This window comes from Lithobates pipiens, unplaced genomic scaffold, assembly GCF_037356315.1.
Source record: "Lithobates pipiens isolate NorthernLeopardFrog02 unplaced genomic scaffold, aLitPip1_a1.2 Scaffold_18, whole genome shotgun sequence".
In the NCBI taxonomy this organism is placed as follows: Eukaryota; Metazoa; Chordata; class Amphibia; order Anura; family Ranidae; genus Lithobates; species Lithobates pipiens.
In genome coordinates this window covers 619,759,941-619,783,431 of record NW_027507758.1, presented here as the reverse complement: position 1 = coordinate 619,783,431, position 23,491 = coordinate 619,759,941, and the positions used below count along the sequence as shown (strand labels likewise).

At 44.4% G+C, this 23,491-nt stretch overlaps 1 protein-coding gene across 1 annotated transcript in view; it reads right to left on the bottom strand.

The window, feature by feature from the left end:
• Positions 1–2,612: 2,612 nt before the first annotated feature.
• The window catches only part of LOC143989518 (uncharacterized), a 39,018-nt gene continuing 18,139 nt past the window's right edge, over positions 2,613–23,491 (bottom strand). Inside the window, exons 6-7 of the mRNA XM_077489654.1 lie at positions 3,855–5,842; positions 2,613–3,412 (exon numbers count right to left, since the gene is read on the bottom strand). Of these exons, the coding sequence (XP_077345780.1) occupies positions 4,664–5,842 (1,179 nt within the window). The 3' untranslated portion in view covers positions 2,613–3,412; positions 3,855–4,663. The remainder of the gene's footprint in view (positions 3,413–3,854; positions 5,843–23,491) is intronic.

Genomic DNA, 23,491 nt, shown 5'->3' with positions numbered 1-23,491 from the left:
CCACCTAATGTGGTTGCAGCATGGTGGTGTGGCATTTACAGAGTTAAAATAGGCTGTGAGGAGGCAATATATCATCTCCCATGAAACATCTCCGACAAGCGATCCTCGTCCACTGTGGATTGCTTTTCCGAGGGGCGGCAAGGGCTGACCCCTTTACCCATACCCCCTCACTGTGACCCCTCTACCCGTTCTCCCCCCAATAACCCCACACTGTGACCTCTCTACCAATCCCCCTCACTGTGTCCCCTCTACTCATTCTACTCCCCATACCCCCTTCACTATCCCAGATATCCCCTTCACTATCACCTCTCTACCTCACAGATATCCTCAGCACTATAACCCCTCTACCCATTCCTCCCAATACTCCATCACTGTGACCCCTCTACCCAATCCCCCCCCCACAATACCCCCCCACTGTGACCCCTCTACCCATTCTCCCCCCAATAAACCCACACTGTGACCCCTCTACCCCCCAGATACCCCCTACTATCACCTCTCTAGCGTACAGATATCCCCAGCAGTGTAATTCCTCTACCCATTTTCTCCAGCACTGTCACCCCTCTACCCACCCCCCACACTGTGACCCCTCTACCCATTCCTATGATACCCGCCGCACTGTGACCCCCCCATGCTGTGAGTCCTCTACACCCCAGATACCGCCACACTGTCACTTCTCTACCTCACAGATATCCCCAGCACTGTAACCCCTCTACTCCCTCACTGTGACCCTTCTACCCATGCCCCCATACCCCCTCACTGTGACCCCTCTATCTAATCTCCCCCCACAATACCCCTGAAATGTGACCCCTCTACCCATTCCCCCCCCCCCCCAATAAACCCACACTGTGACCCTTTACACCCCAGATACCCCCCACACTGTAACCTATCTAACTTACAGATATCCCCAGCACTGTCACCCCTCTACCCATTTTCTCCAGCACTGTCACCCCTCTACCCATCCCCCCGATAACCCCTTAGTGTGACCCCTTTACCCAATCACCTCCCCCTGATACCCCCACACTGTGACCCCTCTACTGATCTCCCCATTCCTCTGGATACCCCTCTACTGTGACCCCTTTACACACCAGATACCCCCCACACTGTCACCTCTCTACCTCACAGATATCCCCAGCACTGTGACTCTATCCATTCCCTCTGCACTGTGACTACTTTAACCAATCCCCCCAAAATCCCAACACTGTGAACCCTCTACCCATTTTTCCCTAATACCCCTTGCACTGCGACCCCTCTATCGATCTCACCCTTACCACTTCACTGTGACCCCTCTACCCTTTCCCACGATACCCCCACCGTGACCCCTTTACACACTCCCACAATACCCCTCACACTGTGACCCCTCACCACCCAGATACCCCCACACTGTCATCTCTCTACCTCACAGATATCCCCAGCACTGTAACCCATTTACCCATTCCCACAATACCCTCTGCACTGTGACCCCTCTACCCATACCCCTCATTGTAAGCCCTCTACACCCCAGGTACCCCCGCACTGGCATCTCTGTACCTCACAGATATTCCCATCACTGTCACTTCTCTATCCATTCCCAGCACACTGTGACCCCTTCACCCATTCCCTCAGAAACCCCTCGCACTGTGACCAATTTTTCCCCCGTTACCCCCTGCACTGTGATCCCTATATCCATCCCCCCAATACTCCGGCACTGTGACCCCTTTACCTATCTCCCATACACCCCACACTATGTATCTATCCATTCTCTCCCTGCTACCCCTAACTGTGACCCCTGAACCCATTCTCCCACAATACCCCTGCATTGTGACCCCTCTACCCATTCTCCCCCCAATAAACCCACACTGTGACCCCTCTACACCCCAGATACCCCCACACTGTCACCTCTCTAGCTTACAGATATCCCCAGCACTGTAATCCCTTTACCCATTTTATCCAGCACTATCACCCCTCTACCCATCCCCCTGATACCCCCCCACACTGTGACCCCTCTACCCATTCCTACGATACCCACTGCAGTGTGACCCCTCTACTCATACCCCCATGCTGTGACCCCTCTACACCCCAGATACCGCCACACTGTCACTTCTCTACCTCACAAATATGCCCAGCACTGTAACCCCATTACCCATTCCCCCCTCTACCCCTTCACTGTGACCCTTCTACCTATGCCCCCATACCCCCTCACTGTGACCCCTCTACCCAATCCCCCCCCCCCGATACCCCCACACTGTGACCACTCTACTGATCTCCCCCTTACCGCCTCAATGTGACAACTCTACCCATTCCCCTGGATACCCCTGTACTGTGTACCCTTTACACACCAGATACCGCCACACTGTCACTTCTCTAACTCTCAGATATCCCCAGCACTGTAACCCCTCTACCCATTCCCCCTGAAACCCCCCACGCTGTGACACCTCAACCCATTACTTCCACCACTCGAAAACCCCTACACTGTGACCCCTCTACCCATTACCCCTCAAGGTGCTATTTGGATTTTGGGCCCCTCTATGTGGCTAGGCTGTGAAACAGTCCCACACGTGGTATCCCTAAACACAGGAGGAGTAGAATGTGTTTTGTGGTGTAATTGTAAGTATCCCTATGCCGTGTGTAAGAAATAACTTGTAAAAATAACAATTTTACTAAAAGACAAATATTTACTTTCATAATTTTCCAAAGAATTGTGGGGAAAAAATACAACTTCAAAAAACTTGCCATGCCTCTTACTAAATACATTGGACTATTTACTTTCCAAAAAGGGGTCATTCAAGGCATATTTGTACTGTCCTGACAATTTAAGGTTCTTAAGAAATTATATAGACCGTCAGTACATCAGGACTGATCGATTTTTACAGTAGATATACAGTATATACCATAATTTGTGGACTCTACAACTTTCACACAGACTGATTTGGGTTATTTTCACCAAAGAAATGTAGCAGTATACATTTTGGGTTAAATTTAGAAAGAAAGATTTATTTGCAAAGTTTTATAACAGAAACAAAGAAAACGTTTTTTCTTTTAAACGGCCTTTTTTTGTTTATTTAGCAAAAACAAACCCAGTGGTAAATAAAACCACCAAAAGAGAGCTCTATTTGTGTGGAAATTATTTTTTTTTTTAATTTGACATGGGTACAATGTTGTATGATCCCGTAATTTTCATTCAACTTGACAGCGCTGAAAATTGTCATGGGCAGGAAGGGGCTGGAAGTGCCGGTATTGAAGTGGTTAATAAAGCCATGTTGGACGTCGCTTATAAAACCTTTTATCACAGCCAAATTTCTGTATAGCGGTCCTTGCCATTCCATTAAATACCTTACATACTATTGATGTTAGGCTGACTGGTCTATAGTTTTCCTGGTATACATTTCTTTTTCCTCCAGACCAGTGCCCAGCTCTCCTTACCCTTTGTCAATCTCTTAGGCCGCGTACACACGGGCAGGCTGTTCGCCCAACTTTGTCCGCTGAACAGTGTTTGGGCGGACAGTCCGCTCGTGTGTGGGCTTTCAGCGGACAGTTTCAGCGGACAGTTGGACGAACAAGGTTTTTCGGAATTTCCGAAAAACTGTCCGCTGAAACCTTGTTTGAGCGAAGAGTCCGCCCGTGTGTAGGCTTGTTCGTCAAACAAAGTTGCGCGCATGCTCAGAAAGGATTTTCACGCCGAAAGCTATAATGCAGTGTATAGGACGTCGTATTTTTCGTCCCGTCGTACGTGCCGTTCACGTCATCGCGCACGGTTTCAGCAAACTGTTCGTCCGTCGTGTGTGGCCATGTCCGTCCATGCTAAGTTTGAGCGGACTGTTTGCCGAAACTGTTGTACGGACAAAGTTGGGCGAACAGTCCGCGCGTGTGTACGCGGCCTTACCCCAGCAGCTGCATTAAAATAAAAATAAAAACTAGTGCATAACAGAACAATAAATTGTAACACATTAGTATATGTATAAATGTAACACATGTATGGTCTAATATATTTCTGGATGTTGTGCAATACAAGCTGACACTAGCTGGTGTATTTTTCTTTCTTTATTAATTCTATTTGGGATTCTTTAAACCACGCTGATTTATATTAGCGTTTTCACTAAAACTGCTTCTGATTTGAAAAAATGCTGCATGTGTTAGCCCTTGTACACACGGTCGGAGATTCCGACTGAATGTGTCCTATCGGACCGGTTTGTCGGATAATCCGACTGTGTGTGGTATGCATCGGACTGTTTCCGTCTGATTATCCGTCGGACCCAATTTTCCAACTTGTTAGAAATATTTTCTGACAAACTGGTCCGATCGGACATACTCCGATCATGTGTAGAGAATTTTGATCGGACAAAGTACCACGCATGCTCAGATCAAATTCCTACACCAAAGCTATTGGCTACTAGCCTGAATGTAGTCCCATCGTAACGAAATAACGTCATCACGTTCTGAAAGATCTGATTTTTCGACAACTTTGTCCGACCGTGTGTATGCAACAGTTTCGGACAAAATCAGACGGATTTGGTTGTCGAAATCTCCGACCGTGTGTACAGGGGCTTACAATGTATTGTTCTATGGCCTGTATTGATTTTAAAGAATCTGCTCCCATTGACTTCATTGGGGTTGGATTAAGATTTAGAACTTAGGCGCAGTTGAGCGAACCTCCCACGTACTGAACCCAGGAATGTTCGACTCATCCTTACACCCCTCTGTGAGATTTCTGATGTATAACAAAATTAGATTTCCATTTATAACAGTTTCCGCACTCGGGGCAAGAATACTTATCTCTAGAGTGAGATCTCTGATGTCTAACAAGTTTTGATTTCCACGAAAAGCATTTATCACACTCGGGGCAGGAATATGGCTTCTCGCCTGTGTGAATTCTCTGATGCGAGTGGAGATAGGACAACTGTGAAAAACATTTCCTGCACTCAGGGCAAGAATATGGCTTCTCCCCCGTGTGAGATCTCTGATGTTTAACAAGGCCTGATTTTTCAGAAAAACATTTCCCGCACTCAGAACAGGAATATGGTTTCTCCCCAGTATGAGATCTCTGATGTCTAACCAGAACTGAGGTCTGTGAAAAACATTTCCCGCACTCAGGGCAACAATATGGCTTCTCCCCGGTGTGAGAACTCTGATGTCTAGCAAGATGTGCTTTATCTGTAAAGCATTTCCCACATTCAGGGCAGGAATACAACTTCTCCTCAGTGTGAAATCTCTGATGTTTAACAAGTTTTGATTTCAAAGAAAAACATTTCCCACACTCAGAGCAGGAATATGGCTTCTCACCTGTGTGAATCTTCTGATGTGAGTACAGAGAGGAAAACTGTGAAAAACTTTTCCTGCACTCAGGGCAAGAATACAGCTTCTCCCCAGTGTGAGATCGCTCATGAATAATAAGATCCGTTTTATGTAAAAAACATTTCCCGCACTCAGGACAGGAATACGGCTTCTCCCCTGTGTGAGATCTCTGATGTCTAACCAGAACTGATTTCCGTGAAAAAAATTTCCCGCACTCTGGGCAGAAATATGGCTTCTCCCCGGTGTGAGATCTCTGATGTGTGACAAGTTGTGATTTCTGTGAAAAACACTTCCTGCACTCAGGGCAGGAATACGGCTTCTCCCCCGTGTGCACTCTTTGATGTCTAGCAAGTTGTGATTTATCTATAAAACATTTCCCACATTCAGGGCAGGAATTTTGCTTCTCTCCCGTGTGAGATCTGCAATGTATGACAAGTTCTGATTTATGAAGGAAACATTTCCCGCACTCAGAACAGGATTGAAGCTTCTCACCCGTGTGAGATCTCTGATGTACAGTGAGACTTAATTCAGAGCTAAAACTTTCCCCACATTCAGGACAGAAAAAATTCTCCTCCTCCTGAATACCAGCGCCATCTCTCATAGTACGAGGTTGCTCAGAGTCAGAAGGAGTTGATGGTTTATCCACACTTTGAAGTCCTCCATCCATAGCTGAGCTCATTGTCTTTTCTCCTGCACAATCTCTTGTGATGTCCTCATCTTTCATTTTACACCCTGGAGATAAAGTAAGATGGTCCTTCGAGGTTTTTTCAATGGCGTGTCCTGAAAAAATATAAAAACACGATAAATAGATACTAGAGGGTTAGATCACTTAAATAAGGATTCAATCTGGATCAGGTAGACTTGATTGAGCAGATGCTATCTATGGATGTTCCAACCAGCTGGAAAAATGTCCCCCTTCAGTCAAAGGGACTTTGGTCCTCCTTCCAGATCACGTCTACATTTAAGAAGCCAACATAACTACAAGCCTAGGCAGTGGCTCAAGTAATCTCTGCTAATCAAAAGATTCCAAGGTTTAGACTTGCAGACACTTTTGCATAGAACAAGTGACCACAGGCCTAGGCTTCTGGTGACAAGCAGCACTGGAGGGTATTTGGAGAAATATTTTCTACTGAAAAGATATGTTTTTGTTTTTTATCTTCCTCCCAGAATCTACATAAACAGGGATGAGCTCCCTGAGGTTGCTTGTACAGAGGTTGGACAACCGGCATAACTCAATGGGTGTTCAGCTGAACCAAACCTCTGGCTGAAGCCAGGAGTGAAATGTTTTGCAGTGGTATTACTACCGATGATAAAGGCGAGAGCTTCCCAGTCAAGCTGGTTGTTTGAGTATCCCGGCCAATTCAGTGGTAAGCCCACTGACAGGTGAATGTATACAAAGGGGCAGGAATAGTGTAAAAAAACAAAAAAACAAACATGATTGTGTGTCCATCCAAAATTAATACTCGTTTGATATTGATTTTAAGAGGAAACCCCATGCACAAAACAAGAAAAAAAAGTGTGAGGTTCCCCCCTAAAATCTTTAACAGACCCTTATTTGTGCATGCAACCTAACAGACCAAGAAAGGAGAGCCCCCTGCTGAACCATCTTAGACCACTTGCCCTCAACATTGGGGGTACCTTGGAAAAACATGTTGATGAGGAGAAGGGCCTCTTCCCCACAACCTTGGCCTGGTAGGTGTTGGGGGGTCTGCCGGTGAGGGCCTTTTCAGAATCTGGAAGCCAACTTTAACCACTTCAAGACTGAACACTATTCAGTTTTCAGATTTCAGCACTGTCACGCTTTGAATGACAATTAATCAGTCATGCAACACTGTACCTAAATTAATTTTATATCATATTTTGAACTTAATTGAACAGATTGAACTTTCTTTGGCTGTATTTAACCACTTATCTCTCATATGACGTCCTCCCAGAATTCCGCTCTCGCGCGCCCCCTGGGGCGCGCACTTGAGAGCATCCGTGACCGCCGGGTCCACAGGACCCGGCGCATCATGGATCACGGTAAACGGCCGCTCATAGCGCCCGTTTACCACGTGATCGCTCCGTCAAATGACGGAGTGATCACTTGTAAACAAACCGGCGTCATGTTATGACGCCGGTTCCTCCCTCCCCCTCTCTGTACCGATCGGAACAGCGGAGGGGGAAGAGATCGGTGTCAGCAGCGATGTGGGCTGCATCTGCAGTGCCCACATCGCTGCTCACAGAATTTAACCCCTCAATTCCCTGCCATTACTCTGCATTACTCTGCAATACACTGCCATTACTCTGCAATACCATGCAACACTCTGCAATACTCTGCAATACCCTGCAATACCCTGCAATACCCTGCAATACCCTGCAATACTCTGCAATACTCTGCATTACACTGCAATACTCTGCATTACACTGCAATACTCTGCATTACACTGCAACACCCTGCAATACCCTGCAACACTCTGCAACACTCTGCAATACCCTGCAACACTCTGCAATACCCTGCAACACTCTGCAATACCCTGCAACACTCTGCAACACAGGCCAATACCCTGCAACACTCTGCAATGCTCTGCAACACCCACCAATACCCTGCAACACTCTGCAATGCTCTGCAACACCCGCCAATACCCTGCAACACTCTGCAATGCTCTGCAACACCCACCAATACCCTGCAACATTCTGCAATGCTCTGCAACACCCGCCAATACCGTGCAACACTGCAATGCTCTGCAACACCCTCCAATATTCTGCAATGCTCTGCAACGCAATACTCTGCAACGCCATACTCTGAGATACCCAGCCATAGTCGGTGATACCCTGCAATACCCAGCCATAGACACCCCCCCTCCCGCTGTCCTCCGGTGCTTCTACCGACTCGCCAATACGATCAAATCCAGAATCTTTTTTTTTTTTTTTTTTTTTCAGGCTTCCCAGCTTAGAGGTGAGATGTGGGTCTTATTGACCCCATATCTCACTGTAAAGAGGACCTGTCATGCCATATTCCTATTACAAGGGATGTTTACATTCCTTGTAATAGGAATAAAAGTGATCAAAAAATTTATTTTTGGGGAAAAAAATGTCAAACTAAAATAAAGTAAAATGAACAATAAAATATATATATATTTTTTTAAAGCGCCCCTGTCCCCATGTGCTCGCATGCAGAAGCGAACACATACGTAAGTCCCGCCCACATATGAAAACGGTGCTCAAACCACACATGTGAGGTATCGCTGCGAACGTTAGAGCGAGAGCAATAATTCTAGCCCTAGACCTCCTCTGTAACTCAAAACATATAACCAGTAAAAAAAAATTAAATCGCCGCCTATGGGGATTTTTAAATAGCGACGTTTGGCGCCATTCCACGAGCCTGTGCAATTTTGAAGAGTGACATGTTAGGTATCGATTTACTCGGTGTAACTTCATCTTTCACATTATGCAAAAATTGGGCTAACTTTACTGTGTTTTTTTTTTTTTTTAAGCACAAAACTGTTTTTTTTCCAAAAAAAAAGCATTCGAAAAATTGCTGCGCAAATACCGTGCGAGATAAAAAGTTGCAACGACCACCATTGTATTCTCCAGGGTGTTTGCTAAAAAAAACATATATAATGTTTTGGGATTCTATGTAATTTTCTAGCAAATAAATGATGATTTTTACATGTAGGAGAGAAATGTCAGAATTGTCCTGGGTGCTCCAGAATGCCTGATGGTGCTCCATGCACGTTGGGCCTCTGTATGTGGCCACACTGTGTAAAAGTCTCACACATGTGGTATCGCCATACTCGGGAGTAATAGCAGAATGTGTTTGGGGGTGTAATTTGTGGTATGCATATGCTGTGTGAGAAATAAACTGATAATATGACAATTTTGTGAAAAAAAAAAGTAAAAAAAATCTTGATTTTGCAAAGAATTTTGGGAAAAAATTACAGCTTCAAAAAACTCATCATGCCTCTTACTAAATACCTTGGAATGTCTTCTTTCCAAAAAGGGGTCATTTGGGGGGTAGTTGTACTTTTCTGGCATGTTAGGGTCTCAAGAATTCAAATAGGCCGTCAGTACTTCAGGTGTGATCAATTTTCAGATATTGGCGCCATAGCTTGTGGACTCTATAACTTTCACAAAGACCAAATAATATCCACCAATTTGTACTTATTTTTACCAAAGATATGTAGTAGTATAAATTTTGGCCAATATTTATGAAGAAAAAATTACTAATCTGCTAAATTTTATAACAGAAACAAAGAAAAATTCATTTTTTTACAGAATTTTCTGTATTTTTTCTTTTATAGCACAAAAAATAAAAAACCCAGCGGTGATTAAATACCACCAAAAGAAAGCTCCATTTGTGTGAAAAAAAGGACAAAAATTTCATATAGGTCCAGTGTTGCATGACTGAGTAATTGTCATTCAAAATGTGAGAGCACCGAAAGCTGAAAATTGGTCTGGTTATTAAGGGTGTTTAAGTGCCCAGTGGTCAAGTGGTTAATCACCACTGGATGTTTTTATTTTTTTGATAAAGGAAAAAAAGACTGCACATTTTTAAAGAAAAAGATTTTCTTCTGTAATAAAATTTAGCAAATAAATCTTTCTTCATAAATTTTTAAGTTTGGTAACACTTTAACCACTTGCTTACTGGGCACTTAAACCCCCCTCAGTCCCAGACCAATTTTCAGCTTTCAGCGCTGATGCACTTTGAGTGACAATTACGCGGTCATACAACACTGTACCCAAATGAATTTTTTATCATTTTTTTCCCACAAATAGAGCTTTCTTTTGGTGGTATTTAGTTACAGCTCGGAGTTTTATTTTTTGCTAAACAAACAAAAAAAAATGCAAAAAAAAAAAAAAATCATGTTTTAATAGTTTGTTATAAAATTTTGCAAACGGGTCATTTTTCTCCTTCATTGAAGTGCGCTGATTAGGCGGCACTGATAGGCTGCATTGGTGGGCACTGATGGGCTGCATTGGTGGGCACTGATGGGCTGCATTGGTGGGCACTGATAGGCTGCACTGGTGGGCACTGATAGGCATAGTTAAGGCGGCACTAATAGGCACAGATAAGGCGGCACCGATGGGCACAGATAAGGCGGCACTGATGGGCAAAGATGGGCACAGATAAGATGGCACGGATGGGTGGCACGGATAAGTGGCACGGATGGGTGGCACGGATGGGCACTGATAGGTACCACAGATAGATGGGACTGATGGGCACTGATAGGTGGCACTGATAGGTGGCTCTGATAGGTGGCACTGCTGGGCACTGATGGGCGGCACTGCTGGGCACTGATGGGCGGCACTGCTGGGCACTGATGGGCGGCACTGGGGTGCAGCACCTGAGGCAGATTTTGGGTGGCACTGTGGGTGGCACTGCTGGGTGGCACTGTGGGTGGCACTGTGGGCACTGCTGGGTGGCACTGTGGGCACTGCTGGGTGGCACTGTGGGCACTATGGGCACTGCTGGGTGGCACTGACAGGGGGGCACTTACTTTATTTCAGGATGGCACTGCGGGTGGCAGGTGGGCACTGGCAGGGGGCAGGTGTCCTTTTAAATTGCTGGCCGTGATCGGGACTGATGTCCCGAACACGGCCGCCGGCGATCGGCTTTTTTTTTTTCTCCTCGCGCTGTCAGCGCGAGGAGGAATACTAGCCGATTACCGGCTCCGTTTTATCACATGATCAGCTGTCATTGGCTGACAGCTGATCACGTGATAAGGGGTCGGGATCGACCCCTTACACGGATCGGTGATCAGGCGAGTCTCACGGACTCGCCGATCACAGAGCGCGCCGCGCGCGCCCCTCAGGGGGCGCGCAGGCCGCTCGTAACCGGGACTACGTCAATAGACGTAGTCCCGAAAATGTGGGTCCGCGCTATTGCCGTCATTTTGCAATAGCGCGGATCCCAAGTGGTTAAATAAAATGTTGTTTTTTTCCCCCACAAAGTTGTAATTTTAACAAGTTATTTCTCACACACATACGCATATTTACAATTACAAAGCACATTCTGCTATGCCTCTCTAGTATGGGGATATCGCATGTGTGATACTTTTTCACAGCCTAGATTCATAGAGGGGCCCAAAATCCAAGGAGCACCTATAGGCTTTCAAGAAGCATAAATTACACGTAAATTACTAATCTAATTCCCTGACTACCTATCACATTTTTGCAGGCCCTGGAGCATCAGGACAAGGGAAACACCCATAGAATGACCACATTTTGGAAAGCAAATACCCCAGATACTTAGAGGCATAATGAGTTTTTGAAAATGCCAATTTTTTGCCACAAATATTTGGAAAATACAGAAAAAAAATATATATTTTTTTTAATTAAAGTTGTCAAAAGGCTACTTCGAACACACAGCATAGGCATACTTAGAATTACACGTCAAAACTTCTTCCGAGCATAGAAATAGCACGTGCAAGACTTTTTCACAGCCTAGCCACATAGAGAGGACCAAAATCCAAAGAGCCCTTTAAGCTTTTCCAGGGGCATACAATTACACATCTACACTTGGGAGCAGCAGCTGAATTCTTGCATGCTACTGCATCTCAATAGACATCAATGGGACTGCCTACACGGGGATACATGGAAAACCTATGCATTCCCATGTGGGTAAACATGGTCCTTGCCCAGGGTATGCGTTGATACACCCTGGTGAATGAGGCCTTATGGTTACACTGGGACTGGTGTGGCATTGTTCAGGGACACTGTGAGTGTGGAAGGGCTCAATTACACTTGTGGTTGGGAAGGACCATGAACCCAGGAAAACCCTTCAACTGGGAAGGGTTTGCGTGTACACATTCCACAGTAGGAATTAAACCCCCCTGTTGTGCTCGAATGAATGGGACCTCGCTGTAAATGCATCGCAATGACAGAAAACGCACGCATTGTGGTAGTCCAGTATGTAGGGTATTAAAACTGGTAAATGCTCTCTGAGGAGCAATATGAACACAGCTCACTTTTTAGATAGCATTATAAAAGTGTAAATGAGCCCTTAATAAAAAAAATTTTGACACTTTTTATTTTTTTACAATTTTATATATATATATATTTTTTTAATTTTATTTTTTTTTCTGTTTTTTTTTATGTAAAAACAAGTTTTATGTTAACATTTAGTAATAAGTCTGCTAAAATGAGGAGGGAAAAACCTCCAAAAGGCCCAATCTGTGTTCTCATATTTGTACTACTCTGTCTATAACGATCAGCTGATCCCCAAAATATACATAAATGATATTCAAGTACACACATTGTGTCTGCAGCACAGAGGGAGGTTTATCTGAGAGAAAATAAATAAATAATGTGCAGAACGGGTATCGGTGACCTATTATTGTCTGATATCACTCATCTCCCTCCCTACTCTGGACCAATCAGTGGGCAGTAACAGAGCAGAGATAACAGAAGAATATATTATGGCTCACCTGTGCTGATCTCTGTAGGAGTGTCCTCCTCTTTGAATGTCCTCGTCATTCCAGCTTCCTCTGTATATTGCTGATCATCCCTCACATACGTCTCTTCTACTTCACCCTCAACTTTCATGTTCATCAGATCTTCACCCTAAACCAACAGAATGGCAGAAAATATCATCTGTAAAATAAAAGTATTTATGATATGAGATCCCATAGAAAATATCATCTCAAGTCCACATATCGTTTCTATATGTCCGAGTGTTTAATCACTTTATGTTCCAGATCCTCAACTCCACCTACCTGATGATGGTGGGGGATGGTGTGATCTTCCTGTGTGGAATTCTGGGAATACAGAGGACGGGGACATCTCTCTGGTGAGTTGCTGGTATTAAGTGGCTCCATCATAATGTCCTTAAAGAAATCATTGTGGTCTTCTGAAAACTCCTCCATCATTCCATACTCCTCATCCTCCTCTTTATACTCTTCTTTAACAACAATATTATAGTCCCTGAGGTTTTCACTCTGAATATATAATAAACATTCATTGTAACAAACATGTTGTGTATAAATCATTGCTATCAATAATTGTCAATTATCTACCTGATGATGGTGAGGGATGGTGTGATCTTCCTGTGTGGAATCCCGGGAATACAGAGGACGGGGACATCTCTCTGGTGGGTTTCTGTAGCTGGATGACTCCACCATGGTGTCCTGGGACAGATCTTTGTGTTCTTTTAGAAGCTCTGACTCCTCCATAACCTCATCCTCATCATACTCCTCTTTTATCTCTTCTTTAACATCAACTTTAGAATCTCTCAGGTTTCCACTCTGAATATATAATAAAAATGACATCAATTGTAACAATACAGATAATGTACAGATGCTATTGATACTATCAGTGATTGTTCCTCACCTACCTGATGATGGTGGGGGATGGTGTGACCTTCCTGTGTGGAATCCCGGGAATACAGAGGACAGGGAAATCTCTCTGGTGGGTTCCCATTACTGGATCCATCTATAGGAAACACACACACTGACTGAAGACATTGTTTCTATGCATTTATCAGATGATGGGGGGGAGCTAGGTGGACCCTCCATACTGCTCTCTCTTTTACAATAAAGTCTCTTCTTACCCGGTGATGTGAGGGGCGGTAAAGTCTCCATCATGACGTCCTTGTAGAGATCCTTGTGTCCTTCTAATTACTCTCACTCCTCTATGGAGAAATAGACAGTGACATCCTGTCACCTTATAGAAACCAGACAAACACAATGATACAGAGCTACTTGGTTATAGAAAGCAAACTGTCTTTGCTAGCTGGGTTTAGAAACCCCAAATTAAAGGACTGTGATATATCTTTTAAACAGTAGTTTGTAGAAATTAGGCACAGAATTGGACCACATGACTTTCAATGCAGAAACTGCTACTGCTGTATTTCATGCAAACCAGAAGCAGAGACTATTAGGCAAATGTTCCTGTGTTCTAATAATTTAACTCTTGCAGCTTATGTAAGTAACTGATGTCTGGTATTATCCCACATGCACAATGCCAGATAGCTAGGTCTGTGCTACTGTAAGTGTGTAGTGGTCACCTTGCAGTATATGATTGGGTGAACCTCTTTATTAAAATAAAGTTTATCTGTAGCTCCTGTTAGCTTAGTTAAAGTGGAAGTCTGGGCTAAAACTAATTAAGCCTAAAATTTCTCCCACCCCCCTTCTCACTCTAATAGTAACTACCATGTAGAATTAAAATGCATATACTTCCCTATTCTCAGGGAGCTCCGGTCCAGTCACGCGAACTCCCCAGCAACTGGCTTCACGGGGTGGAGAGTTAGGAGTGCTGAAATTAATCGTTGCATCGATGCATCACGATTCAGGTGTCCCCGATGCAGCATCCATGCATAAGGACCTGAAAATCGATTGCGGGTGACTTCATCCCGACTTGCCCCTCCCCTCCCGGGAAAGCACTTTTAAATTAGTTTCTTTTAATAAATGCCGTGTTACAATGAATGATGTGCCCCGCTGTATGTGCTTTTTAAAAAAATATGTCACTTGATACCGAATTTCACAGTAAATAGATCCCGATCATGTGACTGCTCTGCTCAGCTCGGCCCGGCCCACCTCTCTCCTCTCACGTTTCACGTCTCTCGAGTCCTGACGTCAGCGGGGAATTCTCAGCCCCGACCGCTGACTATAGCTATCATATCAGAAGAGAGAATTCCCCGCTGACGTTGGGACTCGAGAGACGTGAAACATGGGAGGAGAGAGGCGGGCCAGGCCGAGCAGAGCAGAGCAGTCACATGATCGGGATGTATTTACTGTGAAATTCGGTATCAAGTGACATATTTTTTTTTTAGGTGTAAGAAGAGTACAAACCCATTTGTACTCTACTTACTGTTGTTACTTTGTTTTAATAAATGCTGTGTTACAATGAATTATGTGCCCCGCTGTATGTGCTTTTAAAAAAAAAAAAAGTCACTTCATACCGAATTTCACAGTAAGTACATCCCGATCATGTGACTGCTCGACTCTCGGCTCGCCTCTCATGTTTCACGTCTCTCGAGTCCTGACGTCAGTGGGGAATTCTCAGCCCCGCCCGCCTCTCTTCGGATATGATAGCTATAGTCAGCGGGTGGGGCTGAGAATTCCCCGCTGACGTCAGGACTCGAGAGACGTGAAATGTGAGAGGAGAGAGGCGGGACGGCCAGAGCCGAGCAGTCACATGATAGGAATGTATTTACTGTGAAATTCGGTATGAAGTAACATATTTTTTTAAAAAAGCACATACAGCGGGGCACATCATTCATTGTAACACAGCATTTATTAAAAGAAAGTAACAACAGTAAGTAAAGTACAATGGGTTTGTACCCTACTTACACCTCACGCTGTCTGCATTTAATGGGCACAGTGGCTGCGTCTAATGGGCACAGTGGCTGCGTCTAATGGGCACAGTGGCTGCGTTTGAGAGGCACAGTGGCTGCATTTGACGGGCACAGTGGTTGCATTTGATGGGGGAGTTTCAGTATTTTTTCAGTTTGTTTGCGCTCCCCCAAAAATTTTGAGCAACAGCTGCCACTGGTCAGCACAGAGACAGTACAGGGAACTTCAAAGGGCTGTTTGTCAGCTGTGGATTGTAATCCCTCCTGCAGCCGTGTGTGTGAATGCCTGTACCCTGTAGTGCACCGGATTACTGCAGTTTTTAAGGGAGTGAGGTTATTTTTAATTCAAAGCGGAGTTCCAGTCAATTTAAAAAAAAAAAAAGTTTATCTTCGGACTTTTAATAAAAAGACACTCACCTGTCCCACAATCTAGCGACGTGGTCACCCAAACTCTCCATTCTCTCCCACACCTGTCCACGGCTCTGGCAATACTACTGTGGGCATCCGGCTGCGACAGATTGCAACTTCACAGCCAAGTGCGCATGTCCGACTACGCTGCCCTGCGTAGCCGGGCAATCTTTTGGGAACTGTGATGTGTCCCAGAAGATTGCAGGGTGGAAGGGCCGCCTAGGCGGCCCAAGCGGAAGTGGGAGCTCGTCAGGAATCGTGATGCATCGTGATGCGTCGCGGAATCATATCATATCATATCGAATCATTGACCAGATAATTGTAATCGAACAGTGAGACCAGTGAAGATGTGCACCCCTAGTGGAGAGAACACCAATAATGGATGGAAGGCAGTGATGTAATTCATAGGCTTACTATGGGCCATCTGTTGTCGGCGCTCTTTTCTCTCCCCTAAAGCCAGCTGCCGGTAGTGGATCATGTGGCCAGACCGTAGCACTGTAAGAAGATGTAAGTATCTGGGCCTCCTAGATGAAGAGCAAAGGCCTCGCTACACCAAAAATACTATTGAGGGAAACCCTATTCTTTGCACAAAAGCTTATTACCCTTAAATGGCTACAGCCCTCCCGCACCTCAATAGTCATGTGCAATCAACCCTTTAAAAAAGATATCTATGAAAACAGGAGCTGTTGTCGTAAATACAATAAGATTTGCAATGTGTGGTGTGCATCTACCCTAATGTTAACTTCTTTGAGAAAGTAAATGTTTTTCTTTTATACCCATGCACTAGAGCTGCACAATTAATCGTCAAGAATCTTTATCGCAATCTAGACTGAAGTGTTTCACGATTATTTCTATGCAAAGAATTCTCTCTGCTCTTCTGAAGCCACAGCCCTCAAAAGAAAGGAAGAGAAAAAACGGGCAGTCTGCCAAAAATCACAACATTCTTTATCAGTTGAACTTAAGTATAAACATTGTAGCAATTTGTCAATGGAATAGATTTTGTGAGTAAGTGAAAAACGTTTAACCACTTAAACACTGAACCTTTTTCTGACATTTTTTGGTTTCAAGTTAGTCATTTTTTTTGCTAGAAAAATACGTAGAACCCCCAAACATTATATATATTTTTTAGTAGACACCCTAGAGAATAAACGGTGGTTGTTGCAATATTTTATGTCACACTGTATTTGCGCAGCAGTCTTTCAAATGCAATTTTTTTTAATAAATTAAAAAAAAAAAAAAAAAACTAACCAGTAAAAGTTAGGCCATTTTTTTAAAAAAAAATGTTGTGTAATGTGAAAGATTTTACGTCGCAAGAATCGCAATCTTTTTATTCTAAGCAAAAGAAAATCGTTATTCTCATTTTGGCCAGAATCATGCAGCTCTACCATGCACCCAGTTCTGTTTGGTCATAGTGGATCAGTGATTGAATACGTCACATCTGCTGAAATAAATGGTCTCGGGGAAACGTTTTGTTGGTTGGATCATCATACTTTAACACTTGCAATGTTTTATTGCACTATGATGCCTCTTCTGTCAAACATAGAACTTTGTATATCAGTTTGTATGATACAATGTTTTACTGATGCTCTGTCTTTTGTACAAGCCTTTTTGCAATTAACATAGCTTAGAAAAAAGAATAGGGAAGTGCAGTATATGCATCTACAGCAGCCTTTCTCAACCTTTTCAACACAGAGGAACCCCCCTTGAAAAAATTCTCCAGTCTTGGGGGGAACCCCTGCTAAAAAATAGAAATCTACAACTCATGATACATTAGTGTGATGGTCAGTAGGAAGAATGGTCCTTACACTTGTGGTCATTGGGAAGAATTACCTCCTTACAGATAGCTAAAAAAGATCAATGCCGGGAACTTATCTGAGAGGCAGAAATTGCCCGATGCTGAAGGAACCCCTAGCAACCTCTGGAGGAACCCTAGTTGAGAATCAATGATCTACAGGGTAGCTAGTCTAGGAGATAGAAGGGGGAGGTGGGAGCAGTTTTACACTTGGTTAGTTCCAGCCTGAGTTTGTACTTTAGCTGCTGTCTCTCCTGGTCTGTTATTCTTCATCTAGCTTTAGCTCAGGGCTCAGCAAGCAGGATAAGGTAGAGCCAGGTTAGGCATTCAAGAGCTCAGTGGTCCCTAACCTTTTTTTGGTACCAGGGACCTGTTTCGTAGCAGCCAATTTTTCCAGGGACTGGGAGGTGGACTGGATATTTATTCCCTTGGCTAAACTGGATGTTTCCCATTTACTTGCACTTTACTTTATGAATTATTTGTTATCCTTGATTGGATAATACATTTCTTCGCACTCATTATCGCTTTGATGCATTCTGCACTTGTTGGTGAATTTTTGCACAGTTTCATGCAAGTTATTTATTTTGATGTTATTTTTTATGAAGCTTCTCTTTTGAATATTGCACTTTATTATTAGACTTTATTTAGTTATTATTGCTTTATTAAATTTGGTGTGTATCTACCACAGGGTGGTCCTGAGGATACGCTACATAATAGACATGCCACGTCCTGATATTTGGATTTACTAAAAAACAGAACAACTGCTTTATTATCACGGAGTATGCGCCACATTATTCCCCTTCTTTAAGTGGTTAAGAGTGGCGTCCATCTGTTAACAGTCTACTATAGCCCAAGCAATCGATGCCCTGAGATGAAATGTCAGCCAACCTTGTCTATGGGGGGGTTACCACCACACTTCTGGGGGTCGGGGGACAAACGGTGAGTTAGGGACCTTAGATTGTAAGCTCTTCGATGGGCTGAGACTGATGTAAACGTATAATATATATGCAAAGCGCTAAATAAATAAGTAATCGACCACAAATTCAACCAATATTCAAATCCTGGAAATTGGGGTCAGATGTAAGTACAACCCGAATCTGAACCTCATTCCTCGTTACGGGAAACATCTCCAAAATGAAGAGAATGTTCCGGCCCCGTAAGTGGGGGAAATGTTCTGCCCCTGAAGGGGTTAATCGCGGTCTCCACACTATATATGTGTGTATCATCATCTGCTGGAGATAAAAGACATCACAGTGACTATGGAGGAAGAGGACGGACATGACGGGGGGTTACTGGGTGTAAATAGAAAATAAGATCTTATTACCTCCTCTACTGCCACTTCCAGCAATGTCTTCTCTCTACTTCCTCCCGACTCACCTCTCACCCGCAACTTTCTATTTATACCTGACATCACTTCCTGTCTGTATTCCATAGAGACTTCCTGTCTGGGTAGAAGTGAGATCTCCACCTTGTGGAGCTCAGAGGAACTGCAGTCATGAGAAATGTTTCATACTGTGTATACATCTGTATCTAGGATTACCACCTTTTCTTCAAGTCAAACCCGAACACTTTGGCGTTGCACAGCAATTTTTTTTCATAGTATGCATAGATAAACAATGCATAGATGTTGCTATTAATTAACATTTCTAATCTAATATGAAGTTAATCACAAGAGTCCCCCTTTACATCAGAGTCCACAGAGTTCCCCTTTTACATCAGAGTACACAGAGTTCCCCTTTTACATCTGAATCTGCAGAGCTCCCCTTTTACATCTGAACTTGCAGAGTTCCTTTTCACTGTAAGGGGGGACTCTGCAGACTCTGATGTAAGGGAGAACTCTGGGGACTCAAGGGATGCTCTGGTGTACGAAGAGGACTTTGATGTGAAGGGGAGCACTGTGGCCTATGGTCTAAAGGGGAGCTCTGATGTACTGAGTGCTCTGAGAACCCTGATTTACCTTAGCGTACTAACTTAGAAGCAGGAGAGAGAAGCGGGGAGGGGGGGAGACTTCGTCCGGTCTGAATAATGTGCCCGGGTCTCAGACAGTCTGAAATCCGGACGCATGGTTCTAAACCCAAACTGTCCGGGTGAATCCTGAACAGGTGGTAACCCTAGCTATATCCCAGACACCAATGATAGATATTATATTTCTCACATTGAGCTCCCTGTCTGTAGTAGTACCATGCAGACTTCCTGTGTTTGTATCCCCTCAAAATAAGTGAGATCACCAACTTGTGGAGCTCACAGGCATACCTCCCAACGTTTTGAGATGGGAATGAGGGACACCTACCAGCAAAAGTATGCAGGAATAGGACACATCCCTTCCCACACTTAAAGGAGAATTGTACAAAAAAACAAGATTAGTTAAACCCACAAGTCCTTTTTTTTACCACTATTATTCTTTTATATTGGCTTTAGGAATTTACAAATGCAGCAATTTAGAAATCAGATGAAAGTTTTAGCGCTGGAACACACTTTTTGATAGATAAAAAGTGCATTTTATATACATCTATATAGATCAGACCAAAAGGAGGGACAGATGAGGAGGAATGAGGGACAGAGGGACATTGCTCCAAATTAGGGACAGTTGGGAGCTATGCACAGGAACCGCAGCCCTGAGAAACATTTCATTTTGTGAACACGGCCCTGTGCTATGTATTTTTTTTTATATCCTTAAGGTACAACTTTTATTAAGAAAATGAAGTCCTGCTAGATCATTTCAGGCTGGGCCCTTTTGCAAGTATAACTATGTAAACATTAAAAATAAGGGCCTGAACAGTTTAAATTCCGGTAAAACACAGTCTCACCCTCTGCACATGGGCTTCATCAAAATGGCAGCCTCTGGTAAGAAGAAACAGGAGCAATGCTGGAGGCAATTTACAGCACACACTAATTTTAGTAACAGAATTATTATTCATGTGGAATGTATGTTCCTTGCTTAAGGACATTATTTTTTATCAAGTTGTTATGGAGAGAGTTCCACTGCAGAAAAAGAAAATGAGCTCCTAAATGGCCTGTCATGATCAGGCTCAGAGTCCAGTAGCCATAGCAGTAGAGAGGCTCCCACCCACCAATAGGATAAGTACACCAGCAAGTCAACCTAGCGCATGACACGTGCTCCCCTGAGGTGGAGATGGGTTTTGCTGTGTGCTAGCACCAGGTCACAGTTCTCAGGATCGCCTCACCAGGAGAGGAGCAAGCCAGGGTACAGTAATAGAAAAAGCAGGTAGGGATCAAGTAGAAGCATAGTCAGTAAACAAGCCACAGGTCAGGAACAAGTGGTTGCAGGTTGGGATCAAGTGGAAGCTTAGTGAAGGAAAAAGTCAAAGGTCAGTAACGAGTGGAAGTGGAGATAAGGACAGCTGAAGTTATGCAAATGAGCAAGATATTAGCTGGAGAGAGCACAATAACCCGGTAAACAGGAAGTGAAAAGAAATGGCTTAAATAGGAAGTTCATAGGTGGAGCAAGGGGTTTAGGGTTCACAAGAAATAGGGTATGGCAAAATTATCCAAAGGTTCAGACAGGATACTGTCCAGCATCTCAGGTGGCTTGACAAGGAGAGCTACTGCTGGGCACAGCAGAGGTTGTGGGTTCAGATCCTGACCTTGACAATGTTAGAGGTTTGCAACCACTTTAGCTTGGAAAAAGCAGCACAGGGAATCCTATTTATACTCGCAGTGCTTGAATTTTTGCCATGTAACGCTATTAATAGGACCACGTTAATAGATTAGTATTTGGCTCCCTCTACTGGTATGCAACGGAAAAAGACTTGTTTAACTTTCACATAACAGCTAAGCAGGAAGTGACTTAATTGTTTTACTTTGTGAAAGGACTCACCTACCCACAATGTCCACTTACTTACCCATGAATACTGACTGGCTGAACTGCTCTCTCTTCTGGACACGTGGCCTGCCTGCAAGGATCTGTTAAGGAGTGTTCCAGAGGGCGTGGCCTACATTGTGCAGAGCGGAACAGCAACCATTGACTGTTTCATAGTTACATAGTTTCATAGTTAGTTAGGTTGAATAAAGACACCAGTCCATCAAGTTCAACCTGAGTGTCTACAATTGTCCCTATCCCTGTACATTGCACACTCACATCGGTCCCTACCCTTAAGGAGCCCACAATCGAAGGTCCCCATTCATATACTATGGCCAATTTTTTTTTTTTGACTGAAGCCAATTAACCTACCTGCATGTCTTTGGATTGTGGGAGGAAACCGGAGTACCCGGAGGAAACCCACGCAGGCACAGGGAGAACATGCAAACTCCAGGCAGGTAGTGTCGTGGTTGGGATTTGAACCAGCGACCCTTCTTACTGCTAGGTGAGAGTGCTAACCACTACACCACTGTGCTACAGTGTTACTACAGTGTGCTGGAGAAGCTGTGTGAGCGAGTCTGAGGATCCAGAACCTCTGACGGAACCAAGCGAGGGTCCCGGTCATCTTACAGAGCGTGGCAGCACGGCGGTGCTGGCTGGCAGCAGGACTGAGATAACCGGAGCGGAGGTTCCCAGCTTTCCAGGCCTGGTATAGTGAGAGGGCTGATGCCCAAAAGTTATTTAAAGCACCTAACACACTTAGCCCTTGTACACATGGTGGGATATTCTGACAGAAAATGTCCGATCGGACCGTGTTGTCGGATAATCCGACCGTGTGTGGGCTTCATCAGACTTTTTCCGTCGGAATGTCCGACCAACAAAGTTTGACAGCTGGATATAAAAATTTTCTGACAACATGATCCGATTGGACTTTGTCCGATCGTTTGTAGAGAATTCTGATCGGACAAAGTGCCACGCATGCTCAGATCAAATTCCTAGACCAAAGCTATTGGCTACTAGCCTGAACGTAGTCTCGTCGTAACGAAATAGCGTCATCACATTACGAACGATCGGATTTTCCGACAACTTTGTCCAACCGTGAGGTGCACTACTGCTGACCGCTGCCCTATACTGCAGCAGTCCTTCATCGGTATAGGGACTGACGTACAGTCTGCTAATCACTCACACACAACCTACTTGGTACACAAAAGTCCTTATAAGGACTGGTAAGGTATATAGGGTGCTACAGTACATAGGGTTGAGTGAGGTACAGTCTGCTATTCTATAAGGACTGGTATCGGTCCACAATACATAGGGTTAAGGTGCACTACTGCTGACCGCTGCCCTTTACTGCAGCAGTCCTTCATTGGTATAGGGACTGAGAGTTTTGTCACAGGGTCATTTAAAAAATGACAGGCAGAGGAAGAGGCAGGCCCTTCCGCAGGGGTGGTAGGGGTAGGGCAGGAGCAACAGGCTTGAGTCAAAGTGGGAAGTTGCAGAAGGTGCGTTCAATTACTTTAAAGGACGCACCAGACTTGGTTGAATGGCTCGCTCAGCCTTACTCTTCTGCACCCTCCTCATCCTCTCGATCTGCACCCTCTTCTTCACTCTCTGCTATGTGCACCCCCAAAGACACTACCACCAACAACACCACCACCACCACCACATACCTTCCGCTTGAGTCACAGGAATTATTTTCCAATCCATATCAAGAGGACATTTCTGATGCGCAGCCACTCTTGGTATTGGATCAGGAAGAGGAGGTAGCAACAACCGCTACTCAGCAGTCTGACGACAGTACCCAGATCAGCCCAAGGAGGAGATTGGTCCCCGGTGTTGCTGCCTACTCCGAGATCTCTACTTATAGCGGTGGGGAAGGTGACGTTGATGATGACGTGTCTAGTGATGTCACGTGGGTGCCCACAAGAGA